This window comes from Pholcus phalangioides, unplaced genomic scaffold (genome assembly GCF_987345545.1).
Source record: "Pholcus phalangioides strain wild (caught in Gottingen) unplaced genomic scaffold, Ppha-v1.0 ptg000015l_1, whole genome shotgun sequence".
In the NCBI taxonomy this organism is placed as follows: domain Eukaryota; kingdom Metazoa; phylum Arthropoda; class Arachnida; order Araneae; family Pholcidae; genus Pholcus; species Pholcus phalangioides.
Genome location: NW_028301608.1, coordinates 70,411,337 through 70,434,949, shown reverse-complemented (window position 1 = coordinate 70,434,949; position 23,613 = coordinate 70,411,337). Strand labels below are relative to the sequence as shown.

The window sequence follows — 23,613 nt, the reverse complement described above, 5'->3', positions numbered from 1 at the left end:
AAGAAATCAATTTAGAGTACGGAACAGGCACACATCAATATTGCAAAGTCACAGTGAACCCACTAGAAACCGCAACCTGCACTTTTTAGAACCACTGATATCTAAATTTATTTATGTAAAAAAACTTACATTAATGTATAGCAAAAGACTATATTGGGCAGGAGCAGCTCGCTAACAGGGTTTCAGTCCGGGGGCCCGGGACGAGTCTCCTATCATTTTTTGTTTTGCACATTGCAAATTAACTATAGAAGGGCGCATGTGTGAAAAGTTTAGTCTGAGGCTCTGCTGCGGGAGGCCAAGGGGTGCTTGTGTAGATGCTAACTGAGGGACGCTAGTCTAGATTAATGAAAGTCTCCCAGAGATGTGTTAACTATTGTGATGAGATCAGTGACACTATATTTAACTACTTATGCGGGGAGGAAGAAAACGACATGAAAGCTCTCCGGCTCATTGTGGGAATATGACGACGCAAAGAAGATGCATATTCATATGGCGAATGAGTGCACAAAAACACGGGTGGCAGACACAGATCACCTTAATTTTTCATCTCGGCTCTCTGCAGCACTCCAAAGCACCTGTCACGGCCCCTTTCTAAATTTATTCCATCTCAGTGATTCCTAAATTTCTACACAAATATTGAAATTTGAACACCCCTCTCCAACCACTATTTACTGCTCCCGACATTTTCTATTATTTTACTCCTATGAGGATGTCGTACTGACTTATATTCTTCACGGTTGTAATCGCAACAAAATGTATAATGCATAACATGATTCTATTCCAAACACATTATTCGACCTCACTTGGTAATGCATAATTTCTCAAATTATAATATTTTGTTTCGAAATTCATGGGTACATTTTTTTCAAGTGAGCCAGATTAGTTCACAAGCAGGGGTTTGTTCCTCCATGTATTTCATTTCATTTTTACGTATTTTTTATTTATGAATTATGTGAAAAAAGTTTGCCGATTGCCCACAACTTCTGTAAATAAATGTATAGAATGTATAGGTGTGTGTGTTGTGTTCACATTTTTCTAATGATTGACCAATTTTTCATGTACCAAAACAAGACTCAACTTGAACGATAGAATTGCCAGAAATGTCAAAAAAAGTAATAATAATAATGCAGCATATTATGCTTATTATCTTGGTTTTAACAATGGCTTTCTGCACATTTTATGCCAGTTACATGGTTTTCAATGCGGTTTTCACATGGTCGTCACGTTATTGATTTTAAAATTATTATTATTATAAAGGCGTGGTTCATTAAAAACTTTGGCTATTCTAACTTTCCAGGATGTCTGTACTCGTTAACAGGGCCGGCCTTCTTAAGAGCTTCATGGGACCCTGGGCCAAGTGGTTTTTCTGAGGCCCAATATAATTAAGGGGCTCTGGGCAAACCCTCTCGTCAATGCAATCGGCCCAGACCAAAAGATGTTTCAGACAGGAATTATACGTATTCATCAAATGGGCTTCAAAACTGGGAGATTGGAAGTATGAAAAGATTGGGGAAAAAAGGGTGTCAAAAACCATAAATCTGTCTGTCACCATGACCCCCCCCCATCCTGTAGCAAGCCCCCCGACCGGGACTTTTCAAGGCCCCTCTATAGTTAATTTATAGTGTTAGAAAGTAGAAAACTAAGAATCAGAGCCGTAACTAGGATTTCTGCCGTCCGAGGCAAACATAATTTTCGCTTCCCCACAACGATTTATAATGATAAAATTCGACTATCTTGTAATGGTGTTCTTTGTATAACCACCTAAAACTACTGCCCCCCCCCCTAAATTCTACCGCCTGGGACCATCACCCTCCACCCTGCCTCCCTCTAGTTACAGGTCCGGGTAAGAATAACTGCGAACTCAGCCCTCCCCCAGTGGGGGAATATCGCTCTGATTTTAAATATTTGTTAAACTGATGTGTGACTGCTCATGAGCGGAATACGAACTTTTCGCTCATATTGCAGGCTCCTTTCGGCTACAAATGAACCGTGACAAGCCGAGAGCCGCGTTCCCGAAAGTGAACCGTTGCTCGTTAAAACACCTCCTGTAATTGGTCGAAAATGAGCCATTAATCGCTTCTTTTTTCGCTTGTGTTGCCTGCTCCTATTGGCTACAAATGAACCGTGACGAGCCGCGAGCTGCAGAAATTCAAGTGAGCCGTGTCCTTTTAAAAGGCCTTCGGGAGCCATTTCGCTTGCCACTGTTCTACAGAACTTAACAGCTAGTCTCTTCCCAAGTCATTGCTTCTCCAAAGAAGCAAAGATTTTGAAACCATTGATATTCCTCTATTTTTCCAAAGTTCTTTTATTTTCCAAAACGCTAAAAATACTATTAAACAATCAGTGAAGTCTGCTGACAACCAGCTGTAGAAGCTTGTGAGAAGATTGTTTTGGTTGTCCGATTTTGTCAATGGCCAATTCTTTATTGTGATTGGATGTTATTAGCATGGTTGTGCCTACAGCAACAGCATTGCACTAATTGCCTTAGTCGTCGTCTTTTTTTGCATGTTAGATAGTGAGTAAAAGTACATTACTACTTACGTTTACTGCTGGCCAGAATGATTGCCACACATCAATATCAACGGCTCAGCACGGTACCTCTAGTAGCCGCGATGCACACTTTGAGAACCATTGATGTAAACAGTGAAAATGAAGTACAAACATAATTACTCTATCGAAAAGATCTACTCATTTCATATTTGGATTTTCCAACAGGAGAATTCCCTAGATAGTGGCGATTCATATAATTTGTTGTTAAACGAAACTTATCAGCGATATCTTTGTAGATTTTCCATACAGAAACTGTTTCTCATAGGATCTTGTTTCGAAACTTAATGGCAGAGTGTTATTTCTCTTAATTACCAGACTTGAATCGACAGATTTACAATTGAAACTGTTGTGCTCGAGTGTGTAAGAAAAGTTTTTCTTCGATGAAAATACATCAGGGTAAGTTTGTGTATTCTAATTTTCATTATTAATCCTATTATTTGAAAAATAAGCGGTGCGTAAGCTGAATCCAATGAAGATTGATGAGAAGAAGTTAAGTAAAATGCAAAGAATTCTATATTGCATGTGAAATTCATTTTTCCCGACAATTTCCTTATACGTGTTTCGATTTTTTAAATTTTTTTATCACTGCTGAAAGCAGGGCCGGGGCAAACATTATTTTGCCGCCCCTACAACTTTAAAATTAGATAATTTTGTAATGGTGTTCTTTGTTCCCACCTAAAACTGCCACCCAGGGCAGTTGCCCCCTCCCTCCCCAGTCGCGGCCCTGTTCAAAATATGAAATGAAATATTTTACTGTGGTATAAATTTTCGTGATGATAAATTAATGATGTATTCGGTGTACAAGAGCTAGTTACGGTCCTGAAATGGTTCATCTGACTGCGTGAAAATTGCTAGAACAGCCAAACCCCTCTTTTTTGTTGCACCCTTTTAGGAAAAATTTTCAAACTTTTCTCTAATTATTTTTTTCCTTAACCCTGATGTGATGCCTCTTCTGTGGCTCCATGGGTCTGCGTGAGTCACACATCATTTGAGCCGCCATTGCCTATTGCACACTGAAAAAAAAATTCATTTTAATTGTTGTTCCCCCTCCCTCATAGGATTGTAGAAAAAATTTATAACCAGTGCTCTGGCATGACTAAATACTAATTCAATTGGTTATGATTAGTGCCACAATAAATTTGGTTGGTACTTGCCAAATTATTTGAAATTTAATTTACTCTCGATGGCTCGACAGTCTACTACTATTGGATATAATATTTTTAGTTGACCTCTTCACAGTCAACACTTTCAGGTTTTAATTATTGTATGTTATTCCGAAAGTATCCATCTACCTTAATTACCTTAGCCTATCATAATTACATGCAAGTAAGCATGCACTGAAAGCATTTTATATAAATTTAAAGATTTACGTAATAAAATATTTTCATAGATTAGGTTCGTAGCAAAAATAATTATAAAGAAAAAACCATGACTTGTTTATATAAGAATCCAATAATGAATTATTAGAAATTATTACCAAAGTATCTTTTTTATCACGGAAAATAAAAAATATTAATTTATTAAGTACTGGAGCCAAAGAGTAAAAGAGTAATGAGAGTAAAGAGTAAAAGAGTAATGAGAGTAAAGAGCAAATAGATGATGAGAGATATATATTGTAGCAGAATATAAACAGGGATGTCTTTTGGGCTGTGCCCATGGGCGGAGATACGTGGAAAGGGGGGGGAGTGCCCCCCCTCCAGCGTCAAAGGTGGAGTCGACTGATCTAATGTATATATGAATTGACATTATCATCATCGTGCCCCCCCCCCACACTTCTAAGTCTATCTCCGCCTATGGCTGTGCCACTGGCACAGAGCACTGCCATAAGGAAAAGTATTAAATCAGGAGTAGAGAAATATAATTGCAGAAAAGTTGAGAAAGAAAAAATGTGTTTCGTGTCTGTAAAAACACTCGAACTCTATAGTGCATTAGTCTCTCGGAGAAAACTATTTTTTTATGCATTTTATCTAGCTAGAAACACAGTTGCAAATTTTCGGGATCGCTTCACTGATGCGGCTTATATGCCAAAGTGAGGCGTAACCAATGTCGTCTCGCACGGTGAGACTTTTACCCCGAGGCTCGAGCCACCCATGATATACAGAATTTATACAAAAATGTGTTTTTTTTAAATATATATTTTTACAAATACGTTTTTAATTTTTGATATCCTTCAAGGGGGTGAACGCCTGAGTGAGCACCCACTGGTCGAAAATCATTCACAGCAGGAAGTTTGAGCAATAAATTAGAAGATGAAGCCAGATTTTCACCAAATCGCAATGCTTTTCACATTGCTTTTCACATCCTCATTGAAACGTACAGTTTAGTCTCTAAATATTACAATTAATTTTCTTTTAAAGATTTAAAAAAAAAAAAAAACTGTTCTAAAGATAGAAAAAGATTAAATTATTTCTTTAATTATGCATTAATTTATTTTATTAATGCTGAAAAAATTTCTTTCGTTAATGCTGGAATAATTTCTTTCAACTAATTAGGATCATCCCTAATAATAAATTGTATAATAATATATATAATGGATAAACTGTGTTCCTTAAAATATTAACATTAATTCCAGGTGGGTCCAGTTCAAATACCTCAATGATCGTTCGCAACACCGAACGCAAATGGTTCTTCCGATTCCATTGCATCCTCCGAGTGCCTAATGAAGCCACGGAAATTTCGAAGATGATAAGGTGGAGTTAATGGGCGTTTTGTTTTCAGAATCAAAAGAAAAGATCTACTCACCTTTTTTGATTGTACCATGTCGCTTAGTATTGATGCTACGGCAATGCAGATTATCGGCCTTATACAATATATGCAAAGCGGCTTTGAATATATGCGGTGCACGTGGACCAAAAATAAGAATCGCATCCGATTGCTCATGAACCGTCTAGAAGAGCGGCTCTTTTCAAAGAGTGAGTGAGCCACGGTTCTTGAAAAAAGAACCGCGGCTCTTATACACTTCCATCGCATTCAAGAAACTACCAAGAACAAGCAGGCTTTTGAAAACTTTGTGAAAAGAACCGTAACGGCTCATATTGCCGACTGCTATTGGCTACAACCGAACCATAACAAGCCGAGAGCCGCGTTCCCGAAAGTGAACCGTTTCCCGTTGAAACGCTTCTTGTAATTGGTCAGAAATGACCCGTGAATCGCTTCTTTTTTTCGCCCGTGTTGCCTGCTCCTATTGACTACAAATGAACCGTGAAGAGTCGTGAGCCGCAGAAATGCAAGGGAACCGTTGCTCGTTAAAACGCCTCCTGTAATTGGTCGAAAATGAGCCGTGAATCACTTCTTTTTTCGCTTGTGTTGCCTACTCCTATTGGCTACAAATGAACCGTGGAAATTCAAATGAGCTGTGTCTTGTCATAAGGCCTTCTGTAATTGTTAGAACTCAGGACAGTGCCGTGTTAAGGCATGGGCCCACCCGGGCACGGCCCGGGGGCCTCAAGCGAAAAGGGGCCTCACAAAAATGAGATCTGGTTGAAATTTTCGAGAATTTGTTTGCTAGGGCCTCTGAAAAATCAATTGGCCCGGGGGCCCATGATACTCTTAAGACGGCCCTGACTCAGGACTGGTTTCTTCCCATGTCCCACACCTTCCCCTCTAAGAAGTAAGAATGCGTTGGCCACTCTTCCTCCCCCCCCCCCTTCTTTTGCTTGTTAGATATATATTTTTATTTTTTTTTTAAGTTTTGTTGGACGGAATTATTTTCCTTATTATTATTGTTATTTTAATTGCTAACCCGTGCAGTCTTATGGGGCGATCCCCGGAGGATCTCAGATGTAGAGGCCTCGTGAGAATGAGATAATAAAATTTGCAAAAGTAAGACTTTTTAGGAAGGGAATTTTTAGCCCGATAGAGCCGGGCCGCAACTAGGCGGAGGGGGAGGAAGTAGGTGGGTCTGGTGCCCGGGCGCTGGACTAGTGGGGGAGGAGGATGCACCCTTTTAACTGCTCCTTCTACATTACACGGGGCGCAGAAATGCGAGCTTAACCCGGCTCAAAAAGTTCTAATTGCGTCCCTGGAGTGGGGGTCCCAGGACTACTGTCAAGACGGCCTGCTGTTCACCTCGGATTTGTTGCTATTCTTGAGCTGATAGAAATAATTTTTCTTCATTTTTCTCCCTTTTGATCAATATTTATTTTTTTATCCCTTCCACCTCGGATTTATCCTATTGAGGTTTTAACAGTACGTTTAGAGTACGGAACAGGCACACATCAATATTACATGTTTGAAATCAAAAGTTGGTAGCATAGGAATTCGTGAAATGAACACGTCTTCACCTTTACCACTTCCAGTCGATATTGTCGCTTCTATGATGTTGACCATAAGTTTCTTAATGCTTAGCCTGGTTCCATTACACAGTTTCGGAGGATCCAGATTTCTCAGAAGCATAATTGGAGCTCCGACTTTTAAAACCAGTCTATGAGGTAGTAATCCGGGTGGTTCTAAAGAGTTGAGGAATTCTGCTGGGTAATAGGTGGCTTGATCATTTTCAACGACAGTGTCGAAAGATTTATAAACAACGTCGGGGTCAGGAAGCTTGCTTTGTATTATCATGTTTATTGCATTGACATTGTCATTTCTAGGTGACAAAATTGCTCGTTCGCATAGCCATTCGGTGTTTTTAAAATTTTCACGGATGTTGGGAAAAACTTTGGTGACAACTTCCTGGAGCGACGGTAACAGCTGACAAAAATCTAGGGGGGGGGAAGAAATTAGCATGGTGGTCGGATCCGTCGGAATATTGTAATTGCCAAGACGCAGCAATTCATGCGAGAATTTTTGCATGTGGACGTATTTCTCTGCAAATAAACTCTCATATTTATCTTTAGTGATAACTTTTTAGTGTACTTCCAAAGATGGGATGCTTTGAGACATGCGTTCAGTTGGTCCGCTGGTGTTGAACGTGGGATGACAGGGAGAGTTTGACGAAAATCTCCTGCAAGAACAACTACAGCTCCTCCCATTATACTCGAATTTCCATCTAATATCCTGCATGGTTCTGTCAAGTGCTTCAAGAGACTTTTTGTGGGCCATTGTGCACTCATCCCAAAAAATGATCTTGCATGCCTGAAGTACTTTGGCTTGACCAGTATGCTTGCTGATGTTACAGACAGGAGTTTCAGAAAACGTCATATTCAGAGGCAATTTGAGAGCTGAGCGTCCTCCATCAAGTAACGTTGAAGCAATTCCAGAGGAAGCCACGGCGACAGCAATACCACCATCTTTACGTATCTCGGCCAAAAGTAAGTTGATGAGGAATGTTTTTCCTGTACCTCCTGGTGCATCCAGAAAAAAAAGTCCACCGTTTCCATCAGTAACAGAATGAAAAATAGTACTGTATGCATCTCGTTGTTCTTGATTCATAAGGGGCTTGTTGTCAGAAACATACGTTTCCAAATAGATTTTGTTGTAGCTCGTTTCTCTGAATCGAATTTTCTCTATCGAGGGGCATCAGACACGTTTTGCAAAGGCGCATCGAGACCAAGCTCCTGAAAATAAAATGTTCAAATTTCCAAGATTCGGAGTACTTTGAATTGATAGACAGTAATTTTTAGCCAGATAGAGAAGAGCCGCAACTAGGGGGGGGGGGAAGTACCCGGGTCTGGGGCTCGGGAACTGGACTAGTGGGGGAGGCCGAATGCGCCTTTTAACTGCTCCTTCTACATTATACGGGGCACAGAAATGCAAGTTTGTTCCGGCTCATAAAGTATCTAGGTGCGTATCCCTGGATGGGTGGGGGGGGGGGGGTGCTCTCATTACGGCTCTGCTCTTCATCTCGGATTTGTTGCCCCTCCTAGAGATGACAGAAATCGTTTTCCCTGATTTTTCTTTTCTTGACCAGTATCAATTTTTTTAAGCTCTTCAATGTCGGATTTGGCTTCCAGCAAAAATCCTTTTCCCCAATTGTTTTTTTGGTCAATAAATCTTTTCTGCCCTATCATGACAAATTTTCCCCAACCCCCTCCTACAGTAGACGGAAATCATGTCCCCTAATTTTTTTTTTCGACTTTTCACTTCAGATTTGATGCCTTTCCTAAGAGCAGACAAACCATTTACCCTAATTTTTTTTGGTCAATAATATTTGTTTTTGCCCTTTCATCATGGATTTAGCACCCCACCTAGAGCGGACAGAAACCATTTCTCTAATTTTTTTTGGTACATAAGATTTTTTTTTTTTTGCTTTTTAATCTCTTTAAGAGCGATGTCCCATGTGGACGTACGGATCACGCGGCTGAACAGTCACCCCTGCATTCATAATTTCCAACCGCTATGTATGTAATTTGTTGTTTCAGTTGTGATTTTTCAATTAAAATTTTGTATGTAATTTCAGTCGTTATTATAGTGAATAAAAGAAAGGGGGGGGGCGATTGTCCACCTCTTCCTTTGCACTATACCAGTGATTCCCAACGTGGGCGATGGAATGTTCCAGGGGGCGGTAGAAGCTACGGGTATAACATAGGATCCTATGGGTTAGATTGCGTTGGGGGGGGGGATGGGAGAACAAAATTTCTGAAGAAGGGACCATTGGGACACAAAAAGGTTGGGAACAATGGCCTGTACAAATACATTTTTTTTGTGAACTGGAGGGGGACTTGTTATCCTTCAAGTTTATCAACGTAACCCCTTGGGAACCCAACCCGCACTCTCGAAGTATTTTTTCCTAATGTGTCGTAGTCTACACCTAGCTAGGTATAAAGGTGCCGTACAGTCCTATACATAGCCGGTAGGGACCACGAAGGAATGCTTAAAGCGCAAGCGAGAATGGGCGTGATTTCACGAGTGACGTAGGAGCACTTAAACAATAAAGTTAGCATAGGTAGGAGGTTGCTTTAAAATTGGCGTCTAAAATTGGCAAAGTGGCTTAAAAATTACATTCTGCTTCTATTGCAGATTGTTCGCCATTTTTTCGTCTCGTTATGCTCGTGTTTTTCACATTTTTTCCTATTATATTATTAAAAATCATGGACAAAATGAAGAATATGAAGAGCGTGCATTTTCATCGATCCAAGGGTGAGTTTATTCATTGATTAAGTCGCAAATGAATAAATTTGATGAGCGTGCATTCTAACGCATGCATGAAGGGAGAGCAAGGGAAGCTCATTCCCCTTCCCCAAGACGATCAAAAATTAGATAATGTTTTTGAAGGGGCTCCAGTCCGGAACAATTATTTTTTGTTTTTTTCATGCAATAAATTCACACATAGGGGCCTGTGAAACATCTGACAGGGGGACCATCAAAGGTCAAAGCCTAGGGGAACTTCTGTAGGATGTGGGGGGGAGGGGCAGAGGCTCACAAAAATAAGAACCGGTTGAAATTTTCGAAAATTTGCCTGGTAGGGCCCCAGAAAAATCACCTGGCTTCTTTCTCAAGATGATCAAAATTAACAGATTTTCAAATCGAGAGGCTGTGTCCATACATGAAGACAATCATATTTTCTTATGGCAGGGGTGGCAGCTTTTAGACTTATTTATGAGAAAAAGGGGGACCGTTGTACCAGAAACAATTTTCTGTCGCAAAAGGGAGGGCAAGTATGCATTTAGGTGCCCCACTATTCTGGAGTACCAGAAACACCTTTGAAATAAGTTTATAAAAATTGCTTCATTATGCTTTGTTTGTAGGGTAATCGACATTTCCAGAGAATGTTCATGGGAATTGATGTATTCCAATGAACGGTGGAATCGTGCATAGTGTCTGCTAATTAATGATCATTTTCTATTATATATATGCATGTTACATATATATATATTGTCGATTAGTTATTTTTCATGTGTATTGATTTTATTTAGTGTTGCTGAATCGTGTTATTGATTTTATTTAGTGTTGCTGAATCGTGTTATTGATTTTATTTAGTGTTGCTGAATCGTGTTATTGATTTTATTTATTGTTGCTGAATCGTGTTATTGATTTCATTTAGTGTTGCGGAATATTTGTAGGGTGCTGTAGCCTAGGTTGATACTATACTCACCTAAAGTACCAAAGGATGTGTAGAGGTGTTGCGAGTTCGATACCAGGTTCGTTCTTGTCAGAAACTTTCCTGACATCGGGGGCAGCAGAAATGGCAACATGACCACAGAAAAGAGATTGCTTACCGCAGGGAGCCCCACACCAAGGGGTTAGCGTACCAACTTCTCTGTGAGTATGAAAAAAAGGACAAAATATCTAATGCTGCCGTTCGGAATCTGCAGTAAATTATAGGTCCTGGTCTAATTAGCCCTCCTGTGCAGAAAATGACCGTGGTGCGACAAAAATGATCTGAATATTATAGTATTTATGAACCATATCATTGATATTTTTTTTCAGCACCTTGTATAGCAGTTTTTACCATAGCAGTTTATAATTTAAAACATTTCTATCAGATCTGTGGACAGGTGTTTTTATATTTATGCTTTGACGAAACGTTGAAGGGAAACATCAGCTCTAGCCTGCAGGATTAATAGCTCCAGTAATTCTCTCTCAGGACATGGGTCTGGGTGGAGAGGCCGCTTGATCATGGACTTTGATGTCAAGACATTTTTTTTACTTGCATCACTGTCTGTCATCCAGCAGCCATTTTCTTGGAACATACATCCTAACATAAAAATAAGTGTAGCCTCTTCCCTACGTTAGTGGCTGATTTCAGGCTACTGCTGGAGCTTCCAACATGAAGACTAACGATGTATGTAACAGGAAATGATACCTTTGACTGTGAATGAGCTAAACCAACTTAGTTATTCATTTTAGTGGAATAAATCAATGTTTCTTTTTTTCCTCTTATTACTATTTTAGTATTCAAAACTATTGATCTATATTTCCTAAATCTGTTTCATTCATTCTATTCTTTTAATTTTATTCTTAACTCGCATTTGACACGAATTTCATGCAATTTCTGTACTACTTGTTTATTTATATCTGCCATGTATAGAGATGTAAAATTCTCGAGAATAATCTTTTAGGAGGATATTCTCTGGAAGGACTACTATTATAAATTACTTGAGAATATTCTCCTGTTTATTTATAATGTACTTATATATAGTATCCTTGAAACCATTTCTCTTCCCGTCAAGAAGACTGGGAATATTAAAGTTTGTAAACCTGTAATGTTAAAGTTTGAAAGCAGGAAAATGAAACCACTATTGCTGAATTGCACAACTTGCAAAGAAATATGAGCGATAAAGAATTTAAGTGTATGTACATTGAAGAAAACAAAAGTTCTGTATCTTAGAATGAAGGTAACTATTGAAGAATAGCTTTCTTCATCAATCACCTTTTGCTTTTAGTTTAATTTTTTGTTTTCAACTTATTTCTGAAAATTTATCTAATTTTAAAATAATGTTTTAGGGTTTTAATCTTAAGATTTCTAAAATCTTTATAACCAAATTTTTATACACAGAGAATATTCTCGAACTGAAAGTTGTCATTGTGGGGTGATTATGCCAAAAATTGTTTTTTTTTTCAGGCAATAAAAACTGATATATATTTTATAATATAAACAAAACTAGTAAAAACATTATGCATTTTTCTTTTAAATAATAAATATCTATTATTCTCCAATTTTTACATCCAGGAGAATATTCTCGCATCTCTAGCCAAGTAAATTTTTAAAGATTTGTATTTATTCATTGAAAAAATGGGCATTATTTTCCATTATAATTATCTTCTGGTTTGCATACTGCTTTCTCTATGTGATAACATTACTTAATTTTATAACACACCAAATAGTATTTAAATGCTTTTAGAAAAGGGCAAATATACTATTTTATGTATCTTGTAACAATCAGAAATATTGATTTTCAACGCTATTTTAATGGTTTATTTACAATAGTTAAAACAATTAAGTTAATAATTATAATTCTTTCACACACTTCCCTTCGATTCAAATTGAATACAATTCTTTAATTTAGATGAAAAAAACAACAATTGGCAGCCCATAATTGAGGTATAATTTTATGGGGAATGACTAGGGTCAAATTAAGTTTGACTTTGCTACACGCCCTTAACTAGTCTGGGGCACTGCCCAGGACCCCGAGCCAAGTGGGTCCCCTACATAAAATTATGCATATATTTTGCTTAGAAATAACCACATTCAAGAAGCCTCCACGAAAAAAAATCTGCTTTGAGAAGGCACGTTACGGTCTTGCCCTGCTGTACATTAATGGAATTATCACAAAAATTAGAAAATTTACCTGGTTTTAATTTATACAAAAATTGCCACGTTTTCAAGACAAATAAAATTCAATTGGTTGAATGGTCAATGGTTCAAGTGGTACCCCTAATAACCTAACCTAATAACCTAAGCCCCTAATAAGTCGTCATTGTTCTTCAGGCCCTTCCAGCTCTCATAGACAACAATATTATTAAACCCTCGTTTACTCGTCGTTAATTTTGGTTAACTCGTCACTATGAAAAAGTTTGAGAAAGTGGAACAGACTATTTTTATGACTACCAATTAAAAAATAGCTTGTTAACAGCATTGTCATATGCTTAAAAGTCACCATAAAATCCTATATACCCAAACGGAACAGTTTGAAATTTAAACAAAATATCTTTGTTGAAAGAAATTAGACATTCTTTCCCAAGTTGAGGTCTTCTGTTTACTTTTCCCAGCCCAGGGCCCCTCCACCAAGTCATACGTGTTCGAGATTACTTTGTGGTTGTATCATGAACTACTTATGAACAAACACAAATTATAAATTTGATGTACATGTAAAATTAATGTGCAATAGAGAGTTCTATTATGAAGGAAAGCTGCTTATTCTAACAGTTGCTCCGTTAGTCTAAATTAAAAATTACTGGTATAAATCGAAAGTGTACAGTACATTTTACCACAATAATTTAAGTAATAAGAGATAAAAAAAAAAAAGGTAAAAAATAATATTATTTATTCTTTTGCAATGTAAATTTTGTTAATATTATTTTGGTTCACACTTTAATAAATGTCATATTACTTTAAATTTTTTTATACGATTTTCACAACATTGCAAGTTAAAACTGATGGCACTCCGGTTAAGTTGTCACTCCGTTTAAGCAGTCATAATTTTTCGATAACTTGAGGTGACAACTTATCAAGGTTTTACTGTACTTTTACTTTTGAAGTACAACTTTATTTTGAAGTTTAATGAATTTGTGCAATAAAGTGATAGTCAATTTGTTACAAAGAAATTAGTGGAAGCGAGTGATCTGTTGTATTGCATTGCAAATATTTCGTATGAATTCATCTGCATTTTCATTTTTTTCTACATTTGATTTTCACATTTTTCTAAATTCATTTCTATACGTAAACTTATCTAGAATTAGAGAGCTATATATATATATCCTTCTGTACTATTCTACTGAAGATAAGCAATTACGGGTATGTCTTTCTGTATTTCTTTTAATTGAGTAATTTCAGGCCTTTGTCACATTACTGTGGTGTCCTTATAAGAAATGACTAAAAGAACTAAACTGATAAGAACATACAACGCCACCTAGTGTTGTGTAAGGGGAACTAGTGGGTTCCACCTCGGACATCAAGTAGACAAGATGTCTAAATGTTCTGCTCTTTCCGCTTTTATAAATTCTTCCTATCTATATGTATGTAATCTATCTAAGTCTAACGTAATAATAAATACTCAACAAAATAAATACCCATGTGTTATCCACTCGGCTAACAAAGTGTTAAAGAAAACACAACAAGTGGCGACGAGGCCCATCTTAAAAGTTGGATAGAGTATTTACTCGAAGACTGCAAAAGGTAGGAGAAAAAGTTTTTCATACATCTCTGACGATGGAAAATTTAGTTGAAGAGTTAATAAGACAGAATCAAGCTCTAATGGAAGCTCGCAAAAAGCAACGAGGCTCAACGTCAACAAACCAAAAAGTGACGGTTTCGTTTGATAAATACGATGAAGCTTCAGAGACTTTCGATTCGTTTATCGTTTCGTTTATTACGTTTCGAGGAGTTTTTAGACATTCAAAATGTCCCAGAAGAAAAACGTGCTAAAGTCTTAATTTCGAGCATTTCTGCAAAGCTCTACAACTTGTTAAAAAATTTATTGTCTCCGGACAATCCATCGGAGAAAGAATTCGCCATTTTAAAGAATGTTTTGAAGAGCCATTTGAATCCTAAAGCATTGATTATACCGAGTAGGCACATGCTTATAAACAGAAAGCAGAACGAAGGCTATAACACCAGTTCGTATATAGCCGAATTGCGACATCTCGCAATCGCGTGCGATTCAACAAGAGATGTTGACACCATGCTTCGGGATGTTTTCGTTAGTGGGCTCCGAGATAGAGCGATCCTCGATCGTTTATTTGAGGAAGACGACGTCGAGCTAGACAAAACAATAAAGATCGCGCTGGCGATGGAGAAAGCTGTTCAGGGGGCAAATGAGATTATCGGGAAACCGGCATAACTGAAGGTAGTGAAAGCGGGGAAGAGGAAAACGAAACTGCCCACGCAAAACAGAAACTACTCTGCCGCCGCTGCCAAATATCCGCCGTGTATACGATGCACAGGGACAAATCACGATAAAGACTCCTGCAGATTTATTGCTAGCAAATGTCGCTTCTGTAAACAAATCGGGCATATAGAAAAAGCCTGCTACGCGGCAAAGAAGACCCAATCGGCACCTAACAAACAGAAACAGATTTCAGTTGAGGAAAACAAAAATGACGTTTCCATGTTTGGGTTAGAGAGAGTATTGAGTGAAGAGCCGAAAAAGCCTCCGATGATGGTTACTGTCAACATAGACAATAAACCAGTGAGTATGGAAGTTGATACGGGTGGAACAGTATCAGTAATGAGCTTACAGAGATTCAGAAAAATCTCGAAGAAAAAAGTTCAACCTACGAATTTAGTATTCCGGACATACAATGGAAAAAAAATTGTCCCAGCGGGATATGTCACTGTGAAAGTGGAGTACGGAAAACAAAAGTTGCACTTGAACTTATATTTGGTGAGGGAAAATTTAGACACGATTTTTGGCCGTGAATGGCTATACAAAATCAATCTAGACTGGAACTCTCTTAAGGCTGTGAGGACCGCTAATGAAATGGATCTCAAAAAATTGTTGGATGATTATAAAGAAATTTTCGACAACAAATTGGGTGAGATAAATAACCATGAAGTGGAACTAAAGCTAAAACCAAATGTTACCCCAGAGTTTCGTAGAGCGAGAACTGTGCCCTTCGCATTAAAAGACCGGGTTGAAAAGAAATAGACCGGCTTGAAAGAGAAGGCATTATCGAGCGAGTTGAAACTTCAGATTGGGCTACACCAGTTGTTCCCGTGGTGAAACCAGACGGATCCATAAGGTTATGTGCAGATTATTCTGTCTAATTAAATCCTAAGCTAGAGGTGCCTCAGCATCCCTTACCAACGTTTGAAAAAATATTCTCATGTTTAAATGGGGGTAAACGATTTTCAAAATTGGATTTCAGTCATGCATATTTGCAAATGAAAGTGCACCCTGACAGTCAACGACTCCTAACCATAAACACTCATAAGGGGTTATACGCCTGTAAAAGATTGATGTACGGCCTAAATGCAGCTCCAGCAATATGGCATAGGTACATTGATGGGCTATTCCAAGGAATAGATGGTGTAAAAGGATGACGCCAGAGTGACCGGAACAAATGACGAGTCACATCTCAGGGCTTTGGAAAAATTTTTCAAAAAATGTCAGGAGCATGCGCTGAAGTTAAATTTGAAAAAGAGCACATTTTTTCAAAAAGAAATAAATTTCTTAGGTCACAAAATTGATGAAAATGGCCTAAGTGAAACAAATGAGAAAACTGAAGCAATTTTGAAAGTTCCCGCACCGAAAAACGTTCAGGAAATAAAAAGTTTTCTGGGCATGGTAAATTTCTACGGGAAATTTTGTCCTAATCTGACAACCATTGCCTATCCTCTCAATGAGCTGACAAAAAAGGACGTTCCGTGGCGTTGGTCTAAAAAGTGTGAGACTGCATTCAAGAAGATCAAAAAGGAAATTTGCTCAAAGCGAATCTTGATGCACTATGATCCTACACTACCTCTTACTCTTGCTTCGGATGCTTCTCCAGTGGGAATAGGAACAGTTCTATCACATGTCTTACCAGATGGAACAGAAAGACCCATTGCCTTCGCTTCTCGTACGCTGACGAAAACGGAACAGAAATACTCCCAGATTGACAAAGAAGCTTTGGCAATTATCTGGGCAGTAAAGAAATTTATGCTTTACTTGAAAGGCAGAAGATTTACTCTCATAACAGATCACAAGCCTTTGGTAGCGATATTCAGCTCGAAGAAAGGTCCACCAGTGTTGACGGCTACTCGACTTCTGCATTATGCCTTGATCTTACAAGCATATCAATTCGATATCATTTATCGTAACACACAGAACCATGGTAATGCAGATTGTCTTTCCCGATTACCTTTAAGGTCGGAAGACTTAGTTGTCAAGGATGACATAGAACTCTTCCAGTTGAATCAAATCGAAACACTACCAGTGAAAGCTCAGCATTTAGCAAAAGAGACACAAAATGATGAAGAGTTGGGTCCATTGCCGAGGAAATTGAAATTTGGTGAACCTTTAGGAGGGAAGGAAGCCGAGTACACCTTGCAGGACGGATGTATAATGCATGGCCAAAGAGTTTTTATTCCGAAGAAATTTAGAAATCAAATTCTTGATGAACTCCATCAAGGCCATCTGGGCATTGTTAAAATGAAAGCAATTGCTCGATCCTACGTCTACTGGAGGGACATTGATAGCGACATAGAAAAAGCTGCCAAAAACTGTCCAGATTGCTCCAGATTCAAGTCCGATCCGGTGAAAGCAAGGGTACACCATTGGGAATACCCGAGTGCTCCATGGGAGAGAATTCACGTAGATTTCGCAGGTCCCATATTCGAGCATATGTTTTTGATCGTAGTCGATGCTCATTCTAAATGGATGGAAGTATACACGATGAAATCAACAAACACGTTCAAGAAAGTTGAATGCCTACGGGACTGTTTCTCTTGATTTGGACTGCCTTTAGTGTTAGTGAGTGACAATGGTCCTCAGTTCACATCGCACGAATTTGAAATATTCATGAGGAATAACGGAATAAAGCACAAAACGTGTGCTCCCTTCAAACCATCAAGCAACGGGCAGGCAGAGCGATACGTTCACACCTTAAAACAATCCCTTCGGGCGATGCAAAGATTTCCCGGAAACATCTACCAAAAAGTGAGCACGTTTCTGTTGAATTACAGAAAAGCGCCAAATGCGACTACCAAGCAAAGCCCAGGAATGTTATTCCTAAAAAGAGAAATCCGAACTAGGATAGACCTAGTCTTGCCAAATATCAAGAACAGGGTTCAAGAAAGAATCAGAAATGGGGTCACAGACTTCTATGACCGAACTTTCGAGCCAGGAGATCGTGTGGCTGTGCGAGATTACAGATCCGCCAATAACAAGTGGAAGTTCGGAACTGTTCTCAACAAAGACGGAGTTCTGCACTACACTGTAGATGTAAATGGAACTCTCTTCCGACGTCACATCGACCAGATGAGAGCAGCTGGCAATCAAGTTCAGCCAACCTTGGTGGTACCCAGAGTTCCAGGCAAACTTTCATCAACTCCTGTCGCTGCTGACTCCGAAGTACAGATTGCTCCAGAAGAACAGACAACTCCGACAGAGATCAGTAGCGATCTACCAACACCAGCTAAGGCACCAGCGACGTCCAGCAAGCCACCAGCGATGTCCAGTACTCCCGTTCCTTTGCGACGTTCCCAACGAACCTGGGGGTCTATTACGCTCACGTCGTTATACAGCGAGGTCGTTAGTGACGTCACGCCCTTAACGCAAATTCTCAACGAGCCTCGTAACGCAAATCTCAGCGACCATCGTCAAAAACTTGATTTTTCTCAGCAACCAGCGGTATGTCGTTATCTATTTTACGAAAAACTCCCTGGTCCGAGAGTTGCGTTAGCTCCGAAAGGGATGGACCAATCGGATAATTTTCTCCGCTGCTGATAATCATCATCACTATCAACGAGTGCTGCAGCACGTGCGTTATTTTATTTATTTGTGCGCGTTAGTGTGTTGGTTGTCCCTAATTTTCTAAGCTGCATTTTTTTTAATTCATCCGGATTTTTTTTATTTTCATCAAATATTTGAGAAAAAGGTAGGCTATGCACGCACATGATACTGGCGCAGGGAAATTTTCTAAATTATTACGTTTAAAAAATGATTTTCTATTGAAGTTCAATGATGTTATGAATTTCCAAAACGACTATCAAAAATATCATATCTTACCATGTTTTTAACACATTTATCTACCGTCTTGATATTAAGTCAAAATCAAGAACAACTAACCTTTTATTTACATCATTAATTAGAAAATTGGTTTTCTTGTTTCACACATGAAAATGAAGTACCACCAAATTTACACTGTTGTTGACATCTTTTTTATACTCCGATCAGAAAATGCACTCAAGGATTAGAAAAAATTTATTTGTTGATTAATAAAATTTACTTTGATTTTTTATAGTGTACAGAGTATAGTGTGTGTGTAATGGTGTTTACTGCATTACGCTTCTGTGTACTGCACAGAAAGTAGCAACACTTAATTCATATTACAAAATATCAATGTTATTAAACGAATTAAGAAGGGGAAAATCTGGAGACGTTTAAATATATATTGACGTCGATTTTCAACGAGATGTAAAAAAAATATTGAGCAAATTTCAAAATGTCTTGAAAACATCGCGATAGAGAGATTTGCCAGTTAAATAATATTCTTATATTGAGATGAGTTTAAGATTAGAATAAAGACATTTCCATACAAGATTAAAAATAATAATAACGTTGTGTAGAGTGATTTATCTTTGTACCGAGTATAATAATTTATAACGATTTACCACTATGAATAATTTTTTCCAATCAGTATGTGTACAGATAACATTTTAAACGATAATGCTGTCTCTAAATCATGTTACTAAATTAAGTAATGTAATTCAGAGAATTATTATTCATTATAATGAACAACTTGATAAATTAATAATGAATGAATAATTTCCAATTCTAACTAATTTGTCTCCGTTGCTCTCACCATCGAAAAATGTACGCGCGAGCGGCCATGTTTATTTCCGTAACGCGAACATAACGAGTGGTCTCCGGTTCTCGTTAGTTAACGTTTCACGTAGCGATGTCTATAGCGAAAATCGCTAGTAACGATGTGAGAAAAATCAACCTTTAGCGATGGTGACGTAAATCTATCCCACAATGCACCGCAAACCCCAAACACGTTTGAAACGCGGGCATAACGACATGAGCGTAATAGACCCCCAGGAAAGCTCCTGTCCGGTTGGATCTTTAAATTAGCGGGGAGGAATGTGGTGTCCTTATAAGAAATGACTAAAAGAACTAAACTGATAAGAACATACAACGCCACCTAGTGTTGTGTAAGGGGAACTAGTGGGTTCCACCTCGGACATCAAGTAGACAAGATGTCTAAATGTTCTGCTCTTTCCGCTTTTATAAATTCTTCCTATCTATATGTATGTAATCTATCTAAGTCTAACGTAATAATAAATACTCAACAAAATAAATACCCATGTGTTATCCACTCGGCTAACAAAGTGTTAAAGAAAACACAACAATTACAATAACATGCATTACATTGGCTTATGAATTTTGATGCTATTCAAAAGTATTTCAAAAACTTTAAGAACAATTGTCCAAGTTTGAAAGCAAAATAATTAATCCTGAAATAATTCCAAAAATTCATAAATTGTGTGGAATAGACAGTCACGTCGCAAGCATCAAATTAATCCCATTTCTGTATGAGATTTTAATATTCTCAAAGAATTTTTTTGAGAATAGCCTGTGTGAAAGAAGTTATTATACTCCAGAAAAATTCAAATGAATATAATGATATTTATTGTGTGTGCACTCTGTTCAGGGGCGTAGTCAGGAATGATTTTTGGAGTAGGACGGAAAAGGTTTGGGAGACGGAGTGTAAGGAATCTCTCTCACACATATAAACTTATGGTTACCATCTCTTAAAAGCATTCCAATCAATAGAAACTGATTTAAGACAGCATATAAAAGCATTACCTTCTGCGATACTTTACTTTTTTTCCAAAATTTTTTGCAAATGTAGAAGTGCAGATAATAGATTCAATTATACGAGAATGATGAAGATATCTAAGAAAATTATGAACACTAAACAAAAAAATGTAATGATGAAAATTCAGGTGTGTGTGTGTGTGTGTCGTGAGAATTATTAAAAGTTCAGAATATTTTATGAAAGAAACATTTAATCAAAAATTAATATGAAAATTTTAATTCCAACAATGTTGAACATTTCGAATAAATGAAGAAAATAATTGAAAGCTAATGATAATGTGCCAAGTCATTTTTCTGAGGGCCTACTTGGCAAATTCTAGAAAAATTCACCCATATCTCATTTTTGTGGGGGGCCCTCGTCTCTTGAGGCCCCTGGGCCGTGCCTGCGTGGGCCTATGCCTTCAGACGACACTGAATGACAAATATATTTAGAATTGAATTTTTTACGGTTATGAAAACCCTGAATTTTTTTGAAAAATTAATTTGTGAAAATCAGTAAAAGCCCTAAATATATGTAAGAGGGGGGGAGATAAGAAGAATGACACGTAATTGTTTTCACTTCCAAGTTCACTGTCCCATGGCTCCCACAAGGACAGGGCTAAAGCCCGGGATGATTCTTACCAATTTTTGTTTTTTAACACTATAAATTCGCTATGGAAGGGCCATCAAAGATCTCAGCCTAAGGTCCTTGCTGCAGGATGTGGGGCACCATGTCAGAAGTAGGACCTGCTGAAGTAGGGTCCCCAGGGTACAAGAACTCCCTACTTCAGCAGATATACCGTTATCAGCTCCGGCGCGGGGTTATGTGTTTACGTAACGCTATCCTAGAATCCTGAACGGGAAGTTTAATATTTTTGTTTCATATAAATTCACAGGAAAATCAAAGTAGGCTTCGTGAAAAGACTACGATTGGGGATTCCTTCAAACTCCTGGCCTAAACAGTGCCGCCTTAACACGGGCCCCACCCGAACATGACCCGGGAGCCTCAAGTGTGCAGAGTGCCACATGGTAATCAGATCTCGTAATAATTTCGAAATTAAGCATGCAAATCGGTAAGCAATCGTTTGGGTGGGGGGACCTAAAAAAAAAATCAATTTGTCCAAAGGCCATGATGAACTTACGACGGGCCTAGGGTTCCATCTGTAGGCTGTGTATGTATATCATATTTGAGTATGTTACAATGCGTGTGACATTTTTCCATTGCATATCTATAAATCAATAAAAAATTATGGTCTATAAATCTCTTTACAAGCATATTTAAACTCAAAACGGAACTTCTTTTTTTTTCATTTATCAGATCGCTTGATATCATTAGCCTATACATTTTAATCAGGGCTGTAGTGTGCCTTCTCGGGGCAGATGTTCCTTTGATCCTTGGGCACCTCTTGAAAGGGTATATGTGGAACAAATATAAACTTTTGCGGGGCCCCATTCAACTCGGAGCCAGGGTACGTATCCCCGTTGCCCCAGCCTAGTTACGGCCCTTATTTTAATCCCGTTTTACGACATTTAATATTTAGCGGCCTGGTGCGGACGCTAACCAGTGCGTCTTAACACATGGGCCCCACCCGGGTCTCAAGAGAAGAGAGCCTCACAAAAATGAGATTTGGTTGAAATTTTCTAGAATTTATCTCAAAAAACCGCTTGGCCCGGTGGCCCATGATTATGCTCTTAAGACGGCCCTGCCGCTAACTTCACACTTTTGTAAGTTCGGCATTAATGTAATGCAACCATGTTTTCCAAAACAAGGCAATTTGTTTGTTTTCCAAACAACATCAGTGAATAATTTTCGTTGAGATAAGAAATTCACAATACAAAAAATATTTTTTACCATTTCTCTAATATAAATTCCACCAAATGCGTATTTTGATTGGAATGAGGAGATAGATTATTTTATACCGTAAAATACAGAATATATATATATATATATATATATGGTCATTTAGTTTTGCTAATCAAGTTTTTGTTTTGAGAAATGGCAACAAAAGATCATCTCTTTCTCCCTTGGCGACGACAGTTCATGCGATAAGCTATTTATTGTGGTAACCTTGACTAGATATAACGCAAAGGATTCTGGGACTGACACCGCGACGTCATAAGGGACGTCACAGAGGAGATCCAAGTTCTGCGCATGCGCTTTGAGTAATATTCCATTCCGTTTCTTGATCCCTAACGTCTTGTCAGACCTATACAAAGCTGCATTAAGAGTAACTTACAAGCGGCTTTGGACCTATAGGTCTGTAGAAGCTGTACGGCAGCTGTATTCCGTACGAGAACCTTTCGCGACTCCTTACAAAATGACTTTTGTCCGAGAGAAAAAAAAACGGTGATTGTTTATTTTTATGTGAGATGTCTCGAAAATCTACATCAAAAGCTGTCCGGCGTATTACAAAAGACGACCATAGGCAGAGATAGACTTGGAAGTCTGGGGGGGGGGCACGATGATGATGATGATGTCAATTCACATATACCTTTATACATTAGATCAGTCGACTCTATCTTTGATGCTGGGGGAGGGCAGTGCCCCTCCCACGCCTCCCGTATCTCCGCCCATGAAGACGACTCAGAAGATGAATACAAATCGTTATCGATTGTTACGTAAATGAGAACATGGATGTTCATGCAAATACAGTAATATGGAGATTTTTTTCTCACTATCTTCAGGGCCGTCTTAAGAGCAACATAGGCCCCCGTGCCAAATGACTTTTCTGAGGCCCTTTTTTTCCTGAGACCCCGGGCCGTGCTCGGGTGGGCCCATGCCTTAAGACGGCACTGACCATCTTACGTGCCTGGTTTAGTGCACGAAACCATCTTCTATAAGGGCCCATTCAAGTATTACGTAAGCACCACCAACACCAAACATGGCCCCCGCTCTGTCCCTTGCGGGATATAAGCAGTTTACCTTGCGGCTGGGCCATGCTGGAAAAACTCTTGGAGTATCCGGGCTCAGCGGGTATCCCCGACTCAAGCCGCGGGATTCACCCCCACCGGGGAAAAA

General features: G+C 38.6%; 2 protein-coding genes across 3 annotated transcripts in view; both read right to left on the bottom strand.

Annotated features, from left to right (window-relative positions):
• LOC149076634 (pescadillo homolog) overlaps positions 1 to 5,451 on the bottom strand; it is a 270,201-nt gene extending 264,750 nt beyond the window's left edge. The window contains exon 1 of one of the 2 annotated variants that reach the window (XM_089244245.1): positions 5,293 to 5,451. In XM_089244245.1, coding sequence (XP_089100371.1) covers positions 5,293 to 5,430 — 138 coding nt within the window. In that variant the 5' untranslated portion in view covers positions 5,431 to 5,451. The other variant, XM_089244246.1, reaches the window with a different exon arrangement.
• A 1,293-nt stretch (positions 5,452 to 6,744) lies between these two features.
• LOC149076633 (uncharacterized) lies at positions 6,745 to 7,110 on the bottom strand. The gene has a single exon (XM_089242270.1). The coding sequence runs from the start codon at positions 7,108 to 7,110 to the stop codon at positions 6,745 to 6,747; it is 366 nt and encodes a 121-aa protein (XP_089098396.1).
• Positions 7,111 to 23,613: the final 16,503 nt, after the last annotated feature.

Excerpts from the sequence above, each read along its gene's own strand:
- LOC149076633 (XM_089242270.1), bottom strand. The coding sequence starts at position 7,110 with ATGATAATACAAAGCAAGCTTCCTGACCCCGACGTTGTTTATAAATCT.